Source organism: Daucus carota, chromosome 9 (genome assembly GCF_001625215.2).
Source record: "Daucus carota subsp. sativus chromosome 9, DH1 v3.0, whole genome shotgun sequence".
NCBI lineage: Eukaryota > Viridiplantae > Streptophyta > Magnoliopsida > Apiales > Apiaceae > Daucus > Daucus carota.
In genome coordinates this window covers 10,012,059-10,033,229 of record NC_030389.2, presented here as the reverse complement: position 1 = coordinate 10,033,229, position 21,171 = coordinate 10,012,059, and the positions used below count along the sequence as shown (strand labels likewise).

The following is a 21,171-nucleotide window of genomic DNA, read 5'->3' as shown; positions in this document are numbered from 1 at the left end:
GTACTAGATTCCAACAATTACACCCCCTTGGATGTACTGCATTTGGAACAAGAAACACATACGTTAGCCAATCAGGTACTTATTCCACCTGGCCTATTAATTTTCATTCACGCCTGTGAGTTTTGATTACAACAATCTTTCATTGCAGCTCTTGGTTAGAGCATCACTCATTGACGCCAATGTTAGAAAGCATTGGTGGTTGTGGCGTACACTCAGACATCCAAATGCGGAGAGTGGGAAAAGAATTGTGAAACATACTGAAATAACTAACAACATAGATGTCGAGGAGCACAGGAAAGCGGTGAACACCCATATGGTAGTATCTGCACTCATTGCAACAGTGGCCTTCTCAGCATTATTCAACGTGCCTGGGGGCTTTGATGGGAGCAAAGGATCCCCGATTCTTTTAAGAACCCGTAGATTTGCCGTTTTTATAACCCTTGATACAATTGCCTTGTTGTTTTCGGTTACCTCGTTATTACTCTACTTCGTTACATCATTTAACGATGATGCTAGTCAAGTAAAACTCATAGTCCAGAACACAGCAGCATTAAACTTTTTCGCGATTTTAACAATGATGGCAGCTTTTGTTGGTGGAACTAGTGCCATGCTAGCTGAAAATACGATACTGGCCAGAGTTGCGAGTATACTGACTCTCTTCTTATTAATCGGTGCCACTCCTGTATACTTTTATATTGTAAGCGGCGGAAGGCGTAGTAGAACTTTACTTCCTGCAAGTGATAGTGTGTGATTTTCCAACTATATGATGTAACGGTCGAATAATAGTTTGGTCAACTCTGAATTGTATTAAATACCTTTTTATATCTATATTTTTTTTATTGTGCATATGATAAACTAGATATTTAAAAACAAAGTTTACCACCAATCTAAATTTGAAAGAATCAAAGAACTGAAGGTTAATCGAAAAGTATAGAATGAATAATGGAGACGAGAAGATAAGAATAAGAAAGATGGAAGGACTGTTATGAGAAGATCTTATGCTGATGCTCTCAAGCATGTCCAAAATGAGGAAAAGGTGAAAACTAATGAAAAGATCTTGGATGATCAAGATCGATTAGTAACTGCTGAAATTTAGGGAAAATGAGAATGCTCTGAGGTCTGACCAAAGAGAAGTAGAGATGTTTGGTGGCAATTTTTAGGAGGAGAGACGGAGAAAAACAAAGATCAAGACTTCCATATTAAATATATATACTTAAATATTTCTTGTATTTTTGTGTATCCAAAATAAAAACTCATATTAAATCTATAATATAATTTTATATTGGCCTACTTTCATATTTTTTCAGCTTTGTTTTTTAGTGTCATATCTAATTTTATTTACATTTCAAAACTTATCGAAAATAGTTAATGGGTATCATTATTTTCCGACTTTTCTTCCTTTTTCACACTACTTTTACTCCAATATCTCTCTTTATACATCAAAATTTAATGAGTCTCGTCACTTTAGCAACTTTTCTTTCCCTTTTTTATAATTTCATACATATTTCTGAATCAACATGTCCAATATATAATATAAATAAATGCTTGAGACAGAAGGAGTACCAAATTGTCTTACGATCTTTCTTGTCCAGATGATCACACTACCTCGCACCCAAGGTAGAGTCTAAATCCGACTAAGATTAAACTATAATTATCTGACGTCAGTTCCCACGGTTGTGATTCAGAAGACTTTTTAAATGACTTCTTAGGTACTGTTTGGGGTTGCTGTTGCACACAGCAACAGCAGCTTTTTGCTGAAAAGCAGGTGAAATTCTGTTTGGTAAATCTAAAAGCAGCTTTCCCGAACAGCAGCTTTTAGCTGAAAAGCTGCTGTTAGAAAAAGCAGGTCCTCCCATGCTTTTGGAAAAAGCTGCTTTTCAGCTTTTGCAGAATGCTGTTATAGATTTCATTAAAAAACCTCACCAAAATCATTATTTTTTTTATATTATAACTCAAAATAAGTAAATATCAAAAAATTACCAAACAGTTATCTGATTTCTACAACAGCACTTATTTTACCAGCACTTTTTCTAACAGCACAGCAATTATTAACAGCACTCCCAAACAGACCCTTAATTGTTATACCTACAACAAATATAATAGAAATGACTTTAATGTTTTGCAATGTTAAATTTGTTCATACGACTTCAGTGTTTTATATTGTTAAATTTGTTAAATTTGTTCATACGTCTTATTCAAATAACAAATGGGTCCTATTGTATTACAAATTACAAATATATAAAATCCTCCACATTCTTTTACCCTATTTAAAAAGAAAATGGTGGTTGTGTGTCAGCAGCACTCAGCAGCGATATAATTATTTACTGATTATATAAAGAAATTCGTCATCAGAGCTGTGCAACAACCGCGACAAATACGAAGCAGTATGTTTTGCCGATTGAACAGATAGAAAGTAGAGCCAATTGGTTCATTTGATGCACTATATTTTAGTTCACTTGCTTACAAACAAAGAACATGAACATAAGAGAATCTTATTTGTTGATGTTACTGGCACCATACATGTAGTACTTTTTCGCCGAGCAACTCCAAAAATTCTTAATCAATAAATAGTTGATATATTAAAATTAAATAATCTATACTATACTATAATAAGCCAACATGGGTATAATTTGTAGTCCTAGATTTTAGTTATATTTAACTCTACAAATGTGGAGTCTATTAGTCTTACATTGTTAAACAGTTTCAAATATTAAAAACACTCCTAACAATATCTTATCATATAATATTTCATTAAAAATTATAATGATGTTATAAATAAAATTATAAATAATAATTTTGAATATCTTTTTTTAACAAGAAACTTTATATAACTCTTTTTAACTTTAACGTGTTCTATATCAATATAAACACCACACATTACATAACCCTTTCAAATTCTAATCTTAAAAGTTTCTGTTGTCAAAAAAATCAACATTACAGAATTATGTTGAAATTCGATTGATTAGATTACTGAATCTTTCAAATGTATTACAAGATCGTCTATGTTTGGAAAAAAATTAAATTTTCTGATTTTTTTAATTTTTAAATCTACATGTACTAAAATCGGATTAAATGTATTATATATATATAGGGTTTGTCCATTTTCAAGTAATCGGGAGAGAATATAATCAGTCGAATAATATAATTTAATTAAATTCAATCTATTAATATTAAAATACTAATAAAATGACGTTAAAATTTAAATATAAATAATAAATTACGAACTATATACCCGCCCGTGCTTCGCACGGGTTAAAGGCTATATAAATAATTTCTTAAATATATCACATTTCAACCATACTATAAATTATAGTCTAAGTTTTTATAAATGCTTATATTTGTCGAACCACTTCTGTAGCAAATGTCAAATCATTGATTATCATATTCACATAATATATTCTATTTATGATAACTTGAAATAATAATTATTTTTTTGAAATATAACCAATCAATATAATCAATACAATCGAAACAAAATATTTTACAGATTCGACAAATTTTACAGGTCTAATTCATCAATCATTATAGTAAACCCGATTAGAGATGTTCTTACTTACATCTTGCATTGTCTGCTTCTTTATGTGATAATTCATTTTTCGGCTAAGTAAGGGATCGTTTGGGTGAGATTAAAATAAGTGTTTTTTGAATAATGTATAGAAAGTGAAGTAGATATTAGAATCAAAATAAGACTTATAAGTGATTAAGGAGTAAAAGTCATGAAACAAAAGTTAGTATTCTCAGTTTTTTATAAGTACTTTTTAACTTTTTACACAAACAGTACGATTAAGTGGTTCTAACTTATAAACTGAGAAGCCCGGCTTTTAAGCGGTTGCCAAACACCTCCTAATTATTCATTTTTGACTTCTCATCTCATATATTTGTAGTTCAAAATCTTTACCATTGTGTTTTGCAAACAATCTGATTTTCATATTATTTTTGCCGGTTATTCAAGAATATTTTACTACATTAACCAATTTTTTTGTCAGTATAAGTAGAATTTTTTTACAAAAAGGTAAATATTCGTTCATGCTGGATTCAATCCACTTAATTTAATGGCAACCGATGATAATAATGTCGTGTTTGGCCCGTTTATAAATTAGAAGCAGATTAATTCTATAGCTTATGTAAAATATTTATAAATCAACTTTCAATTTTTGACTTATAAATTAGAATCCGAGAAGTTGAACCACCGCTTGTGCGGGTCCCGTCAATTCATTTCTCTAGTTTTTTTAGTGACTTCTTTTTATTTTTAAAATTTGATTTTACAAAAATATAAAGGACGGTTTCGAAAGATAATTTATAATATTTTATTATTACATTAATAATTATTATACCCCGATAAATTATAAATACCAAAGATTAATCCAAGTACATAAATTAAAAATCACTTTTCAATTATATATGACTATTTCCTAAAAAACAATACCAGTACTTTTCTTTTTTGACTAATATGACAATACTTTTTTTGGACTAATATGACTTATATAACTTTATAATTTGAGTATCTATTCTAAGATATCCAATCGGCCTCCTAACCGGTACTTTTAAGTTCTACAAAACCGCTCCCCATGCCATTCCGTCCAAATACAATCAGTCAACTCAAGCAAAGTGATCCTAGTGCTAAAAAAATTTAAAAAACCAACTTCAAGAAGGGATCAGCCTCTTCTATAAATGTAAATTACTTTCCTTGGTAATGAACATACCAATTATACAAACAGTACTATTTCTCACATTGCTTTGTAAATTTGACGATCCATAGATGACATCCACAATGAACTACATGAAATCTGTCTTGTATGATGCTGTCACCAATGATGACAATAATGCCCTCGCCGCGATGCAGGCATCCGATCTAGAGGATCAACGGACACCAACAAACAGTACTATTCTTCATCTGGCATGCCAGTACGGGAGTATAAACTGTGTCCAACATATATTAATGAACCATAGTTCACTACTTTTAAAGACCAATTCAAGAGGCGAGACCGCGCTTCACCTTGCAGCGAAACAAGGGCAGCTTGACGTGGTTCAAGAACTCGTTAGTACAGCTACAGCATCGATGACAGTGCAGAATCTGATGAGAAGTGCTGATGAGGATCTTGAAACCGCCTTGCACGGGGCTGTACGATACAATCGCAGGGCTGTTGTGGAACTTCTGGTAGTAACAGATCCAAGCTATCCACATCCTCAGAATAAGTACAAGGAAACTCCACTATACTTGGCTTCTATTAGGTACTATACTGATATAATTACTACCATTCTCGTCAATTGTAATTGGCCAAACATTATAAGTGGTAGTGCCGGTGGGGGGACAGATTTGCATGCCATATGTGGTGGTCCGGAAGGAAGAACAGCTTTGCATGCTGTAGTATTGGATTATAGGAATCACGGGGGACATGGTAAGTTTGCACATATCATACATCTCTCCGTATTTTCCACGCTAACATTTCAATCAAATGGAATTAAAGTGAATATCGCACTACATAATTTTCGTTCAAAACAATTTTATATCATAATTATGAATAATTCAAATCGCACCCCCATTACTTCAGTTTTTCAAATCAGTTTACACCCTTTCCGTTAATTATGCATAAATCCATGCCGTTAACGTTAAAAGTCGAGCACCAACTCAACTGTAAAATAAAATAAGCCGTCGCTCAGGGCTCACATATATAAGAGCTCCAAAAATTTTAAACCCCTCTATATATATAGGCAATTGTTCAAATACAAACACTAAAATAAAAACTAAAATACAAACCAAGAAAAACTACACCTAAATGATATCACCCACCCCCTATATGTCATCACCCACCCCCTATGTGTCATACCCACCTAGGGCCCACTCTCGCCCCCGCTCAACCCATCTCGGACCCGCTAGAGCCTCGTCAAGGCTCCGCACAGGCCCTGGACAGGCTCCAGACATCCTTAAGAGCCAAAACTTGGCTCCACCATGGTCCCACCCGACCCCACCTTAACCCTACTAGGCCCCACTTAGACCCCGTCAAGGCCTATCTCGGGATCCATTACTGGTCCCAAAAACCCTTACCATTCTACTTAATCGCATTGATTTTTTTAATAGAAAATACTTTTATTTCTTCTTTTAGTATTGTTTTTAGCCAACTATAAACATCATTTGTAGATGTAGGGGACGCACTCACCAACCTCACCAATCATATAAATCACCTAATAAAAGAAAGGAAAAGGAGGATCTATGGTTAGAGGAAAAATCGCTAAAATTCACAAACACATACATATGAAAATGGCTAATAAGCAAAGAAAAGAGAAACATATGAAAATGGCTACACGTGATTTCATAGATTATTGTGAAAAACTTAAAGTTATCATCGAGTAAAATTCTTGAGTTTACCTGTTCAGAAGTACATACAAACTATAAAAAACCTTAAAATTTCTAATGGGAATTAAAGACTCCTAAGCACAAAGAAGATTGACAAAAATTTGCACTTCATTCTTATTAGCAAGACATCAGTTACTTACATATATAGGTATACTTATTTGTGAGTTCATAAGCTTTCAGATGTATAATTAATAAATTTTTGGCATAATACTATGTACTGTATTGTGCTAAGTTCGTACATAATTGTCATTTGAGCTCATGTATATATAAATGTGTATACATGCAGATGTCTGATCTATTCTAGTGATCACTCTTGTTTTGTGTTTTTGTTCTTATGTCAGAATGCGTGCAACGTCTTTTGGATTGGAATATAGGTCTATTAAAGGAAGTAGATGATTATGGTTGGACGGTATTTCATTATGCGGCACATAACGATCTTCATACAATAGTGGAACTAATAATTGGACTTCTAGTTGCTGATGAAGACAAATATGTGGCGTACCATAAAGACAAGATGTATGGAAGAACACCTTTACACATAGCAGCATACACTGGAAATGTGGATGTCATGAAGACATTTGTCAAACATTTTCCAGATTGTTGGGAGATTACAGATGGAAGTGGTCGAAATATATTGCATATCGCGGTGGAGGAAGATCGAAAGGGTGTTATTGATTATATCTTGTCCCGTGGTTTTCAAGCAAGCAATAACCTTTTAACTAAAAGGGACAATAGCGGCAATACACCACTCCACCTACCAAGCTGGGAATTTTTGTTTATAGGCTGATGGGAACAAGAGGGATGAAAGTACGTCCCTCGCGGATTGTGATGAGATGGTTACGTTCAATGTTCATAGATAGAAGACCAGCAGAGTGGGAAGTTGATTGGGAAGTACTCGATTCCAACAATTACACCCCCTTGGACGTACTGCATTTGGAACAAGAAACACATACGTTAGCCAATCAGGTACTTATACCAGCTAGCTTATTAATTCTCATTCACACCTGTGAGTTTTGATTACAACAATCTTTCATTGCAGCTCTTGGTTAGAACATCACTCATTAAGGCCAATGTTAGAAAGCATTGGTGGTTGTGGCGTACACTCAGAGAGCCAAATGCGGATAGTGGGAAGAGAATTGTGAAACATACTGAAATAACTAACAACATAGAAATTGAGGAGCACAGAAAAGCGATCAACACCCATATGGTAGTATCCGCACTCATTGCAACAGTGGCCTTCTCAGTACTATTCAACGTGCCTGGGGGCTTTGATGGGAGCAAAGGATCACCGGTTCTTTTAAGAAAAACTGATTTTGCCTATTTTATTATCCTTGATGCACTTGCCCTGATGTTGTCGGTTGCCTCGTTATTACTCTACTTCTTTACATCATCTAACAAAGATGCGAGTCAAGTAAAACGCATAGTCCGGAACACAGCAGCATTAAACTTTTTGGCGATTTGCTCAATGATGGTAGCTTTTGTTGAAGGAACTAGTGTCATGCTAGCTGACAAATCGACACTGGGCGCTGGTGTGAATCTACTGATTCTCTTCTTCGTAATCGGTGCCACTCCTGTATACATTTATAATCTAAGGGGCGAAGTGCGTAGTAGAACTTTACTTCCTGCAAGTAATAGTGTGTGATTCCCAACTATGTGATGTAACGTTGGAATACTAGCTTTTGTCAACGCTGAATTGTATTAAATTCCTTTTCAGATCTACATTATTTTCATTGTTTATATAATAAACCAGATATTTAGAAACAAACTTTAACACCAATCTGAATTTGAAAGAATCAGTGAACTGATGGTTGATCGTAAATTTTGGAAAAGGTAACCGGAGAGGGCTGAAGATTGGAATGGAGAGAAATAGAATAGATAATAGAGAAGAAATTTGAGATAGTTGTGATCTTTAGTTAATTTTGTTGAGACCTTTCTGATTTAGATGTTCGAAAGGGAAGGAGATATAAAGTAGTTAGAATGGCGTTGAACCAAATCCACTAATAGAACTCTGCTTCATCCCACGAACCTCGAAAAGTATAGAATGGACAATAAAGAGGAGAAGATAAGAATAAGAAAGATGGAAGGATTGCTATGAGAAGATCTTATGCTGATGCTCTCAAGCATGTCCAAAATGAGGACAAGGTGAAAACTAATGAAAAGATCTTGGATGAGCCCGATTAGTAAATAGTGAAATTTAGGGAAAATGAGAATGCTCGGAGGTCTGGTCAAAGAGGAATCATAATGTGCAATTTTTGTTACAAGAATTCCACAAGAAGTCTAGGCAAAAGAAATTTGGTAGCAACATTTAGGAGGAGAGACTGAGAAAAACAAAGTTCAAGACTTGAAACTCAGAGACAAGGTAATGAGTATTTCTTTAGCTACAAAGAAACAATGAATTCTCAAAGAAAGGAGGAAAAAAGATCCTAGAAAAGTTGGGAGGCAAATCACTTAAGAGTGGCCTGTGGCAAAGGTGATTTTATTTAAAGGAGAAAAGCTTGATCATAGTCCTAATATACACACTGCAAAATCGAAGTGCAAAATCATTCTGATATATAAGTGAAAAACGAGAAAATACATAAATCGAGGTCCTAAATCAAAAGCTCTAGATTGGAAGCCTGAAAACACTTATTACTATAAGTGATTAAAATTCCCAAAATAAAATCTCAAGCTGGAGATTCTGTCTCCCTCAGCATATTTCTTTAGCTACAAAGAAAAAAAACACAAGCAGACTGCATGCCGAACTCATAGGAATATTACAGAGCTGCATATCCATTCTTTTCTAGAGGCCATTATGATAATTATTACGACATAGTAGCACATAATGATACAATTCTAATAGGCAATAGCGACGAACTAGGCATGAAAGGAAACACAAGAAATTACAGTACACAATTGTCGACAACTCAGCATTGCAGTGCTTAGAAATCAGGATGATGTACTAAGTGCTTGTTTGGTTACCAATAGGAAGTTAAATCCTATGTAATTTGAAATTACTATGGAAATTATAATAAATGGGAAGTTAAAATTTGTGTTTGGTTGATAGATAGGTTTCAACTTCCTACAGTAAGTGCAAGTTACCAAGGGGGTCTAGGTCAATAACTTCCTATGTTTTATACTTCCTATGTTTTATAGGCATTTAAAATTCTAGGGAACTTACACTTCCCCAATTAATGTCAATCAAACAGTTTAATCAAATACTACTTCCTAGGAACTTCTACTGCCCACATATCTAGATGTCAACCAAACAAGCACTAAGTAATTAATAATTAAGACCTTGCCTCCTAGCTGAGTCCTGGTAATTTAAAGATTTAACTCGGGAGTACCAAATTAGACTACCACACCATGAATCAATAAGAATTATCAAACAGATAAAATAAAAGAAAAATCACAAAAGATTATACAAAATAAAAGAGAGCACCCTTCAAACTCTAATTCCTGAGGAACCCGGACCCCGATTAACAGTTTCAATATATGAAATCACAAAAGATGCAAAAGTTTTAAAAACTAAAAATTTATCCAAGAATCAATCAAAATATCGTACCGTGAAATTCAGAAAGTAAGTGAGATCGTAAAGCACCGATTGAATCTTGAGAGGGAGAGACTAGAGAGCAGCCGGCTGCCGCGGGATGAATATGTGAAGCAACGAGCCAACGACCAGTGAGCAGTGTAGTTAGTGAGCTAGGCAGGCTGCTGTTGCAAATAGCAAAAGCTGCTCGAAAAACTGTGAAAACAGTTTTTCCGAACAGCAGTTTTAGTTAAAAAAACTGTTTTTAGAAAAAGCATATCTTTCGTGCTTTTGAAAAAAGCTGTTTTCAATTTTTTCAGGGAACTGTTACAAATCTCACTGTCAAACCCCACCAAAAAAGTTATTTTTTTAATATATTACAACTCAAAATAACCTAATATCAAAAAATTATCAAACAATTATCTGATCTCTATAACATCACTTTTTTACCAGCACATTTTTTGACCGTTAAGTAATTTTTAACAACACTCTCAAACAGATCATTAGGCTTCTTTCTTTTATTTTTCAAAATTACTCAGGTTATTGATTAGTTTTATAATGTTTGTTTTAATTTGTAAAATTACTAATTTTTTATTCCTTTTTTTTCCTAATTAGACACGTTAAAGAAATTATATTGATATCTATAATTCAGGAGGAGGTAAGAAAAATATAAATCCTCAAACTTAACAAAGATTTATATATTTATTAATAATAATAAAGTTCCATGTAATCCACGTTTTTACTGTAGTACCGTAGACCACGTATGTTCTGCAACTATAGAATGGCATAAAAACATTGCAAAATGTGTTATTTTGCAAATCATGTTCTATAAACATCATTATTTTGTTAAAAATTTTGACAATCCTAAACATTCTGCAAGTTAAATAGTGAAAAACATATTATTCTGCAAAACATGTTAAGTTTGCAGAATATATTTACATATTACAGAACATATGTGTTCTACTTGTCGAACATAAATGATTTTTAATATTTTTCATGAAATAGTGATATTTATAGAATGTATTTTACAAAATAACAAGTTTCATACATTTTGTAATGTTTTTATGTCATTTTATAGTTGCAGAACATACGTGGTCTACGGTACTATAATAAATATGCGGACTACATGAAACTTAACTCTTATTAATAAATATAAATTATTTTTTCGGGATAGAAGGTAGTTTTAGTATCCCTTAATCCTCCGTCACCATGTCTCAATCAATTGGCTCCAAAATGAAACGAGATGGGTAGTAACGTTGTCCTCAGCAAAGTCCATGCAGACCCTAGTTTGGAGCTAGATCTTAGGAGTCGTTTGGTTCGCCGAGTGGTATGTGGTTAGAATGAGGAATCGGGTGAAGGTGGTATGGATTTAAGGTATCATATCTGATCAGGTGTTTGGTTGGGTCTTAGAATCAATATATATCAAAATTCAAAAAATTATATTATTAATTTATATTAATTAAAAAAATTTAAAAAATATTATTATTATTATATATTTTTTCATCATTGATTATTGTTGTATTAAGAATTAATATCTGATTACTGAAATAGTGACAAAAATTCAAAAATGAAATTGATTCTCATACCGTCTATCTCATACCCACCTTCTCCCTTGGATATTAAAAACTCATACTTGGGGGGTTTGAGGTATGGATTTGAAGTTTAAATTTTTGCAACCAAACAGCAAATATGAGTTTGAAATGAACAAAACCCATACCTGATTCCAGATACCCTTCAATCAAACGACCCCTTGAATATCCAATCGCTAATCACTCGTGTATATAGTCTCTGTTTGGAAATTAGCGTTTAGCGGTTAGTAGATTAAATTAAATGTTTTGACTAGCTGATTGAAATAAATGTTTTGACTAGCGGATTGAATCAGCGGTTACATATGAAACTGTTTGATAAATAGCTATTTTATTAGCTTTTTATGATACATACCAAAACCTATAACCCAGAAAGTTCCTCAAAGTAACTTTTTGAAAATTAGCCTTTTTACCCAAAATTCTAATTTTTCTCCAAACCGCTAACTTTCAAATACGGCCATAGAAAGGGAGGTCATTTATTTAAATTAAAAAAAGAAAATAAGTTATTTATAAGTCAAAATCAATTTTAATTTATGTGTTTAAATAATTTTTTTTTGTATTTATAATCTATTGGATATAAAATTTAATATAATAATAAGATATTGTAAATTATTTTTTTAAGTGATCTTTTATATTTTTGTAAAATTAAATTTCAAAAATAAATATGATTTACCAAAAAAAATTAGTATTTTCAATTTTTCGTATTCGGACAATCCTAATGAAAAGTTTGACTTCGAAATTTTTTACATAAAAGAATATAAATACTCCCTCCGTCCCCCTCAATTGTTTACATTGGAGGGGGACACGGAGACCAAGACAATATATAAAAAATGAGTAAAATTTGATGAAAAGTGGGTAAAGTGGTGGGACCTATCAATATTTAATAATAGATTTGAGATAGTGGATGAAAGTAGTGGGTGTAATAGTAGTTTTTATTGTTAAATATGAGATAGTAAGAGAAGATAGTGGGTGTAATGATGAGAAAAACTTACTATTTATAGTAACTTACTATTTATAGTAACGTAAAGAAATGAGAGGGACATCCCAAAATAGTAACAGTAAAGAAATGAGAAGGACAGAGGGAGTAAACTGTTCAGAAGCGGCCAAACAGCACCATTCCACTTTTACTTAAAAGAAAAAGTGATTTACTTTTTTTCCCAAACGACATTCTTACTTCTTCATTGCACTTCTACTTAAAAGAAGCCACTGCTTCTCTAATCTAAACACCCCTGGTGCACAATGTGGTGGAGCAAAACCGAAAGAAGGTGAGCACATATATTTTTGTCATGAGGTCTCAAAGCAAACAATAACATCTCAACTAAAAAGAACATCGCAGAAAATACACGCACCTTTCTCCCTGATTGCCAAGTTGGAATGATATGTCCGGAACTCATGGATCCCCAATTTTGTACATTCAAATATGCAGATGAAGTGGCACTCGTGCTTTCAGTTACTGCAGATTTGTTGTATACTTCATCACATCATTTAACAATAATACTACGGCCCTATACAACCTTTCTTCCGATTGCTTCACCAGAACTTCTGTTGTGCTTGCATACCGCACAGATCTGACAGCATATATGTCTAATATCGGTTCCTGTTTAGTTGTCCATGACATTCTTATATACTTTAAACTTTCCCCGCGTCCAAAGAAGTTAAGCGAGGGGACTAGCAGTGAATGCATGATTCATCTTATTTATAATGCAATATAACTGAGCTCTTTGTTAATTTCACATTCAGTTTTGTTTAATCAGACCATGCTCTAGGAGCGATTAGATTTGCCCTTTAGTTTGGTTTGGCATTGTTCATGTTTAGTCAGAAGAACGATATTAGCTCTCGAGAAAAGGACGTTAGTGATCAAATATTATACTTGACCTCCTTATATGTTGGCCCTGCATAAACTGAATCCATCCTGATTAATAAGGCAATAAATAGCATACAGATGCATATAAAATTCTTCTTTAATTAGTGGATAACATTTAAAGCAGAAGTATACCAGAATCTATAGGAGATGAAAGCAGGAAACAAAAAATTAAAACCTTACATTAGTGCATGATGATATAACACAGTACTCGAAGGCAAGTATATATGAAGAAAAGAGCGCAAACACAGTCTACTAGTACTTGTATCCGGAATTGGTGTTTAAAATCTTTGTAGAAAATATTTTATATTTAGGAATGAGCTGACATGTATTAAATTCGAATTAAAACTCTTTTATTTCTATACTCTACTAAATTCGAATTAAAACTTTTTTATTATACTCTTGCGGTTTATCTTATGTTAATTTCTGAACAAATTTAAGCTCAGTGATGTTACTTAAATCAATTGGGCAGAATAATATATTACTGAAATATAAGACCTGACAAATGAAAAAGATATTTTAGTTTAATAATATTATGTATATTATAGAAAATTGTATTTTAGTAATATTGATGTGATAACTATAAATAATTATTATACAATTTATTATTATACAATTTCTGAATATAGTGAATCATTTCAAAGGTTCTTTAAAATAAAGATCTGCCTGGGTAAGCATGAGTTTGAACCTGCCAGCGAAATTAACTAAATTATTGGAAACTTATATAACTGAATGAACAGGGTTACAGGGTGGCGCTAAAAAGAGAACCAATGTGTAAAATGGAATCATAGAATCACTAAAGTTTTATTGCAGAATAGATTTTCAGGATCTAAATCTAAATACATTTTTTTTTGTATTCAAAAATAATTTCAAAATATAATACATTAATAAGACGTTTTTTTTCATGTGCAATTTTGGCGCATAACCCTAACTAATAAAGTACTAAAAATAATGTAAGGTAACAAGGTTCCATGCCTAATTGTTCTACGTGGAACATGACACAAGCTTTATAACATATCGAAATCATAAGTAGTACACAATAGGGCCGAGCAAAAAATCGAAATAAAACCGAAACCGATGAAAACCGAGCCGAAAAAACCGATCCAAAACCGAAACCGAAAAATAAAAAACCGAACCGATATTATGGGTTCAGTTCCGGTTATTGGTTGAAACCGAACCGACAAAAACCGAACGAAACCGATTATTTCAATAAATAAATATAAATATATATTATATATAATATATAAATTTAAAAATAATTTCAAAGAGATAAATATGTTATATTTTATAAGTTTGTCCAAGATGATGTTTGTTTCGAACACCAACTTTATTAGAAACAAGAATCACACAATACCAACTTCTCAGTGTATACCTGCAATGTCTCCCTGCAGGATCACAGGTTATTATTGGAACTTAAGACCAGAGCTTGTGGTACATAGTTCTTTGTGTATATATGTCTAGCATATCACTGAGCTAATCTATTTCTACTATTTATTATGTGGTTATTGTTATAGCCAAATTCGGCTTGGCCCTTGCTGGCCGGGTACGTACCTAGCTGATCTAGACGAATATAATTTTAGCTCGGCCCTTTGAGGGCCCAGCCTCGGCTTCGGCCTCAGAGGGGTCGGCCTCGGAAGGGCTCGGCCTCAGAGGGCTGTGTTCGGCCTCAGAAGGGCGCGGTCTCGTAGGGCTCGGCCTCGGAAGGGCGTGGCCTCGGAGGGCTCGGCCTCGGAAGGGCGCGGCCTCGGAGGGTTCGGCCTCGAAAGGGCATTGCCTCGGAGGGCGCTTGACCCTTGCTGGCCGGGTACGTACCTAGCTAATCTAGACGAATATAATTTTAGCTCGGCCCTCTGAGGGCTCGGCCTCGGCTTCGGCCTCAGAGTGCTCGGCCTCAGCCTCGGAAGGGCTCAGCCTCCGAGTGCTCGGCCTCGGAAGGGCGCGGCCTCAGAGGGCTCGGCCTCGGTTGGTCGGCCTTGGAGGGCTGTGTTCGGCCTCGGAAGGGCGCGGCCTCGGAGGGCTCGGCCTCGGAGGGCACGGCCTCGAAGAGTTCGGCCTCGGAACAGCACTACCTCGGTGGGCTCGGCCTCGGAAGGGCTCGGCCTATGTACTCAGATAAGGAGTGAATTTGCACCTATGACAAAGTTGGAAACAAAGGTATGCGGATGAATCGAACTATCCATGTAGTTGTCTCCTTAAGCGAGGGTGCGACCTCTTGTGTTCGTCTCACGAAAAGATGTGTCCTCTAAGGGTGCATCCCTTGTTCAAATATACCATCATAGCTGGATGAAATATAGAAGACCTTTTCTATGTGTTATAGTGGAAATTGGGCACGAGGTGAAGACCGGGGGCGCCCCCCTTCCGGGACGATCCTGTGGGCGCGGCCTTCGGGTATTAGAAGACAGGTCTGACGTGTTGTTGGAACGACTAATGGCCAGCGGAGTTCAAGGCGCGCCCTCAGGGGTCGCGACCACTGCTAAATAATCTATGAGAGAGGATGAGTGAGTCTCAATGACGACCCTTCCGAGGGATACGAAGACCTACCCTTCTGAGGGACATGAAGACTAGTTATCAGGCTCATCTGGTAGTTATCAGGCTCATCTGATAGTTCCCGAGCTCATCCGGGCATGATCTACAATCCTCAATCCTGCTATCTCCCGAGTTAACCCTCGTGTGGGGGCTTGAGGTGATCATGGCTCTTGAAGGCCCTCAGGGGTAACATGAAGATCGATCATATGTCTGAATCCTATATTCTGGTGAGTTAGCCCTCATTGGGGGATTGAGACGATCATGTAACTTGGCTCCTTACTCGTCTTACCTCTTAGTGAGAACCTTCACTAGGGGGTAAGGGCACATCCCTACACCTCAAGGAATTGGTCACGGCCCTACCAGACGTCTCCTTCATGCTACGAAACGTAGCGGTTAGTGTTATCTCTCGTAGTGGAGATAATGCCGTATCCGTGATGTACTTGGACTAGGAGTCTGAGGTAGTCAGCCTCAAGGCTTAATTCTAACTGGAGTAGGACTCTGTAGGCGTTGGACGTCTAAGAGATAAGTCACCACCTCAGGGTTGGTCTTATCCCCAAGAAGCCTAGTTCTGATCAAACTAAGAGTCTTGGTTCAATAAAACTACGTATGACTTGATCCTCTATAAATATATAGGGGTACGTACGCACATTAGGGGATCATGAGTTGCGAGCACGTGGAACCAACTCAAAACCCTAATCTCATCCACCCCCTAAAACACACAACCACCACACTCCAGCAGCTAAAACCACCGTCATAAATCTTGATTCCAGCTATGAACCTCATCTTTGTTGATTACCAAATTCCTCTATCAACAGTAATTATAAACACTTGCTGCTTTCTGAATTTTTAATTGATTTTAAGCAAATTGGAAGGTAAAGAATTGCTCAAACATTTAGCAAAAAAAGGGGATGTCTATTCTCTTCTTCGAAAGAGTTCTACTATTGGCATGAAATTCACTACACTATTTTCACCTTTAACATGCTGAAAATGTTGGATACTTCACCATATAAAGCTCTGCTCTAGTTTAATTTGGTTAAAACTGGTGCTGCTGAATCTTTATTACAATTGTGTTAATTATTATGTCTAAATTACGCGCATCATTTTTTATTCTTATATTTGTCGGTTTTATAACCGAAACCGAAACCGAGCCGATTACAACCGAACCGAGATTTTTTAAACCGAATCCGAAACCGAACCGGTGGTTGCGGTTTTCGATTTTAAAAACCGAAAATATATAATTGTTGTCCCGGTTTTATCGAGAAACCGAGCCGAACCGGCCCACGCTCTCCCCTGGTACACGATAGCCTAATATATTAACTTTGGATAAGAACAGTCTATATTAAATTTTGGAAAAAAAATAAAAAGAGATTCTCCATAATGAGTATTTAAACAAAAAATAAAAATGTTTTTAGTTTTCAAATAAACTACAAATAATGAATATATATATATATATATATATATATATATATATATATGTGTGTGTGTGTGTGTGTGTGTGCGATTGCTCAAATAGAAACCACTAAAATAAAAACTAAAATGAAAATCAAGAGAAATTATACCTAAATAACTTCATCCACCCCTGTATGTCATCACCACCCCCTATCTATCATCACCCACCTGGAGCTCACCCTCACCCTCACTCAATCCACTCCGGGCCCGCTAAGGCCTCGCCAAGGCTCCTCACAGGCCCTGGACAGGCTCCAAACAGTCTTTAACAGCCAAAACCCCGGTCCATCCCCGGTCCCAAAACCCGCATCATTTTACTTAATCGTATTAGTTTCTATTTAGTTTTTATCCTAATAGTTTCTATCAGAGTAAGACCTTATATATATATATATATATATATATATATATATATATATATATATATATATATATATATATATATATATATATATATATATATATATATATATATATATATATATATTTATAATAAGAAAAAGGTGAAGGAAATACTATCCCTCCGTCTTCACGGAGATTAAGAAAAAGGTAGTAAATGTAGTTGAAAAGTGGATAAAGTGGTGGGACCGATCAATATTTAATAATAGATTTGAGATAGTGGAGGAAAGTAGTGGGTGTAATAGTGTAAAAAGAGATTATAAAATATAGAGGTAGTGGGTGTAATAGTGAAAAATAGTGTTGAAAAATACTAAGTATTATAGGTTCATTCCTTTTGGGACGCACACAAAAAATGAGGTAATGTGACGGAGGGAGTATCTTTTAAGAGTTAATTACAGTTTGTAACCCCTAGGATTGCTCCAAACGCACTTAAGATCCTGAACTATCAAACGTGACATAATGCACCCTGAACTTTATGTAAAAATAACAGTAAATTTTCAGATTCTAAATCTAGATACATATTTTAAATTTTTTTATATCGTTGTGTGTGTAAAGTTCAGGGTGCATTATGTCACGTTTGATAGTTCATGATCTTAAGTGCGTTTGGAGCAATCCTAAGGATTACAAACTGTAATTAACTCTATTTTTTAATGGTAAAGATGACATGAATAGCGGCGGGAAATCCTTTGGCCTTTAATCAGGTCAGACCTTGATGCTGTGACTCAGGCATTACTCCGGGCTCCGTCTCATTTCTAACCACTTTATTCGACCACTTTTCAAAACTAACCAGTTTTTTTTCGAGTTTTCAAAACTAACCAGTCTAATTCATTGAGAAAGCGCGACCCAAACCAAAAACCACTCCAGTAAGGGTCGCGCTTTGAAAGGGCGACCCATGCTGGAATTATTGTCATATGGGGCGCCCTTTCAAAGGGCGACCCATATGGGTTATTTTAAAAAAAAAAATTCAAAAATCGGAAAATATTATTTCAAAGGGCGACCCATATTATTTATATTATAATATTTTATAATATTATTTATATAATGATATAATATAAAAATATTTTATATTATATAGTGATACATTATTTGTGATATTATATTTTATATTATTATATTATGTAATGATATAATATAATATTATAGATTGTAATATTTAAATATTTAAGCTCATATTGAAGTATAATTTAAAAGGTAATTATATATATATATATATATATATATATATATATTTATATATTTAATTCAAGTTTTAGTAAGTATCTAATTAATAATGTTGTAATTACATAGCTAGTAATAAAATTGTGAATTTTTGTAACCGATATGTTTCTATAAAATACCATTAGGTTTTTAGCCATTCTCACACATACACACATATTCTAGATCGACTCGTACAAACAAAGCTCTGAATGGAGAACCATAAAAGATCGAGAAAGGAAGACGAGGGGATGGAAGAATGGGCTTATGAACAAACGAAAGGCGAGCTTTCAATTGCTGCGGAAAGGGCATCGAGGAAGATGAAGTTTGTTGCGGAGATGCGGTTGTTGCAATATCGAGAAGAAAGAAAGGGCAGACATTGGGTGCCGACCAAGGATGAGACCGACACTGAGGTTATGTATGGAGTAGGCAGGGCGTTGCGAGAATATCACTTCAAAAAAGATAGAGATACAAATACTTCTTTCTTGAAAGGACAGATCACGGAGGAGCAAAGGGTAGCATTGTTGGAAGAGAGCTGGGCAGAATACGATGCAAAAGTGATAGATATTGTGAAATCAAATTTTGACGAGTATGCAAAGCATCCGTGATGAATTTTGTCATATGTTAGACGTGAGTGATTTTGAAGTAGTTGTAATGTTGTGTTTATGCTCTTACTAAATGCAATTTCATTGAAATAAATATAATGCAAGTACAAACAACTAGATTTATTGAAAATAAAAGTAAGAACAAAATATATTATTCGGAATCATCATCATCAGTTGCCTCTTCATCGGACATCGGCTCACCGGACAAGTAATTTGGATTTTGAAGAAGTTGACATTCTTCTTCAAAAGTCATTTCCCTACCGCTAGCAGCTGCCGAATCTTTTACCAACTTAAGCATGTAGAAACGACAACGACGCAACAACATTCTGTTGTTCTCTTCCCTTATTAGTCCCACAACTTCAATGACCAAACGGCGATAATCACCCCAACTACCGTTGAAGTTACGAGCCGGATACACGCCTAAAGAATCGCGGACGGGGAGCTTTGCACCGAGACCAATCAGATCATTTCGCAACTGATTCGATTCTTCAAGACGGAATGCCCACTCGCGCCGCACTCCAGCGAAATACTCTTTGGGATCGGTGTATCTCAAACTATAGTAGTCGTCATCCATTTGTGGTAGCAACCAAATTCTAGAGGATGAGAACATATCCTGATGAGAAGATTTAAGTTTGAAGTTCTAAGTGTAGACACCTTCAATAAACATGAGTACATATAGACTAATAATCCACTGTAGGCATGTGAAGTAGTTGAGTTGGAAGGCTAGGGTTGCACAACTTTCATGGAGTGTAGCCATGTGAAGCTACTTGAGTATAGTGGTGAAGGTGTTTGAATCGGTCCATGTGAAACTGCATAGATTCGTTTACTGTAACCATGATAAAAGTAAATGCCATGGTCTTTTTGGCAGAGATTCGGAGATTGTACTCATGTGAACCCTATAATGCACCCATGTGAATTATTTTTTGCAGAAATTCGGAGGCTGTAGCCATGTGAAAGTGTACCCATGTGAACCCCTATAATGCACCCATGTGAAACTGCATAGATTCGTTTACTGTAACCATGATAAAAGTAAATGACATGGTCTTTTTGGCAGAGATTCGGAGACTGTACTCATGTGAACCCTATAATGCACCCATGTGAATTATTTTTTGCAGAAATTCGGAGACTGTAGCCATGTGAAAATGTACCCATGTGAACCTCTATAATGCACCCATGTGAAACTGCATAGATTCCTTCGGTGTCAGATTACAAGACTGTAGCCATGTGAAGCCTATATTGCACCCATGACAGAGATTCCATTATTTTCTTCCGCAATAATGGTAATATGGTGAGTAACATTTGTATGAAGGGAGCGTACTTGGGAAATTGGCCTTATAAATAGTGGAAAACTTGTTCACACTTTTTAAACAAATCTTAATTACATGGATCCAATAGGTGAGGTTGTTCAAGGGGATACGTGCTATTGTGAAAGGCTTGCCGTTCATAGTACTTATCGAGGGACTGGGCCTAATGCTGGAAGAATGATGTCCCGGTGTCCACTATGGCCAGAGGGGTGCGGATACATGTTTTGGATCGATGACCCACTTGAGGCGCGTGCTACTGCAGTGCTTACTGAGATGACTAAGGAGATGAGCGACCTCATATGGGATCATCACTTTGCAAAGGAGAGGATTAGGGAGAGGCATGATGAAGAAGTTAAATCTGTGAAGGGAAAAAAGAAAGGGGAGGGTTGTTCA

The 21,171-nt window shown here is 35.3% G+C and overlaps 2 protein-coding genes across 2 annotated transcripts; both read left to right on the top strand.

The window, feature by feature from the left end:
* Positions 1-4,769: 4,769 nt before the first annotated feature.
* On the top strand, positions 4,770-7,142 carry LOC135149409 (protein ACCELERATED CELL DEATH 6-like). Its single transcript, XM_064085122.1, has 2 exons — positions 4,770-5,399; positions 6,697-7,142. The coding sequence occupies exons 1-2, from the start codon at positions 4,772-4,774 to the stop codon at positions 7,140-7,142; spliced, it is 1,074 nt and encodes a 357-aa protein (XP_063941192.1). The 5' UTR covers positions 4,770-4,771.
* A 59-nt stretch (positions 7,143-7,201) lies between these two features.
* Positions 7,202-7,997, top strand: LOC108201235 (ankyrin repeat-containing protein ITN1). The gene is made up of 2 exons (XM_017369527.2): positions 7,202-7,321; positions 7,395-7,997. Exons 1-2 carry the CDS (start codon positions 7,202-7,204, stop codon positions 7,995-7,997), a joined length of 723 nt encoding a protein of 240 aa, XP_017225016.2.
* Positions 7,998-21,171: the final 13,174 nt, after the last annotated feature.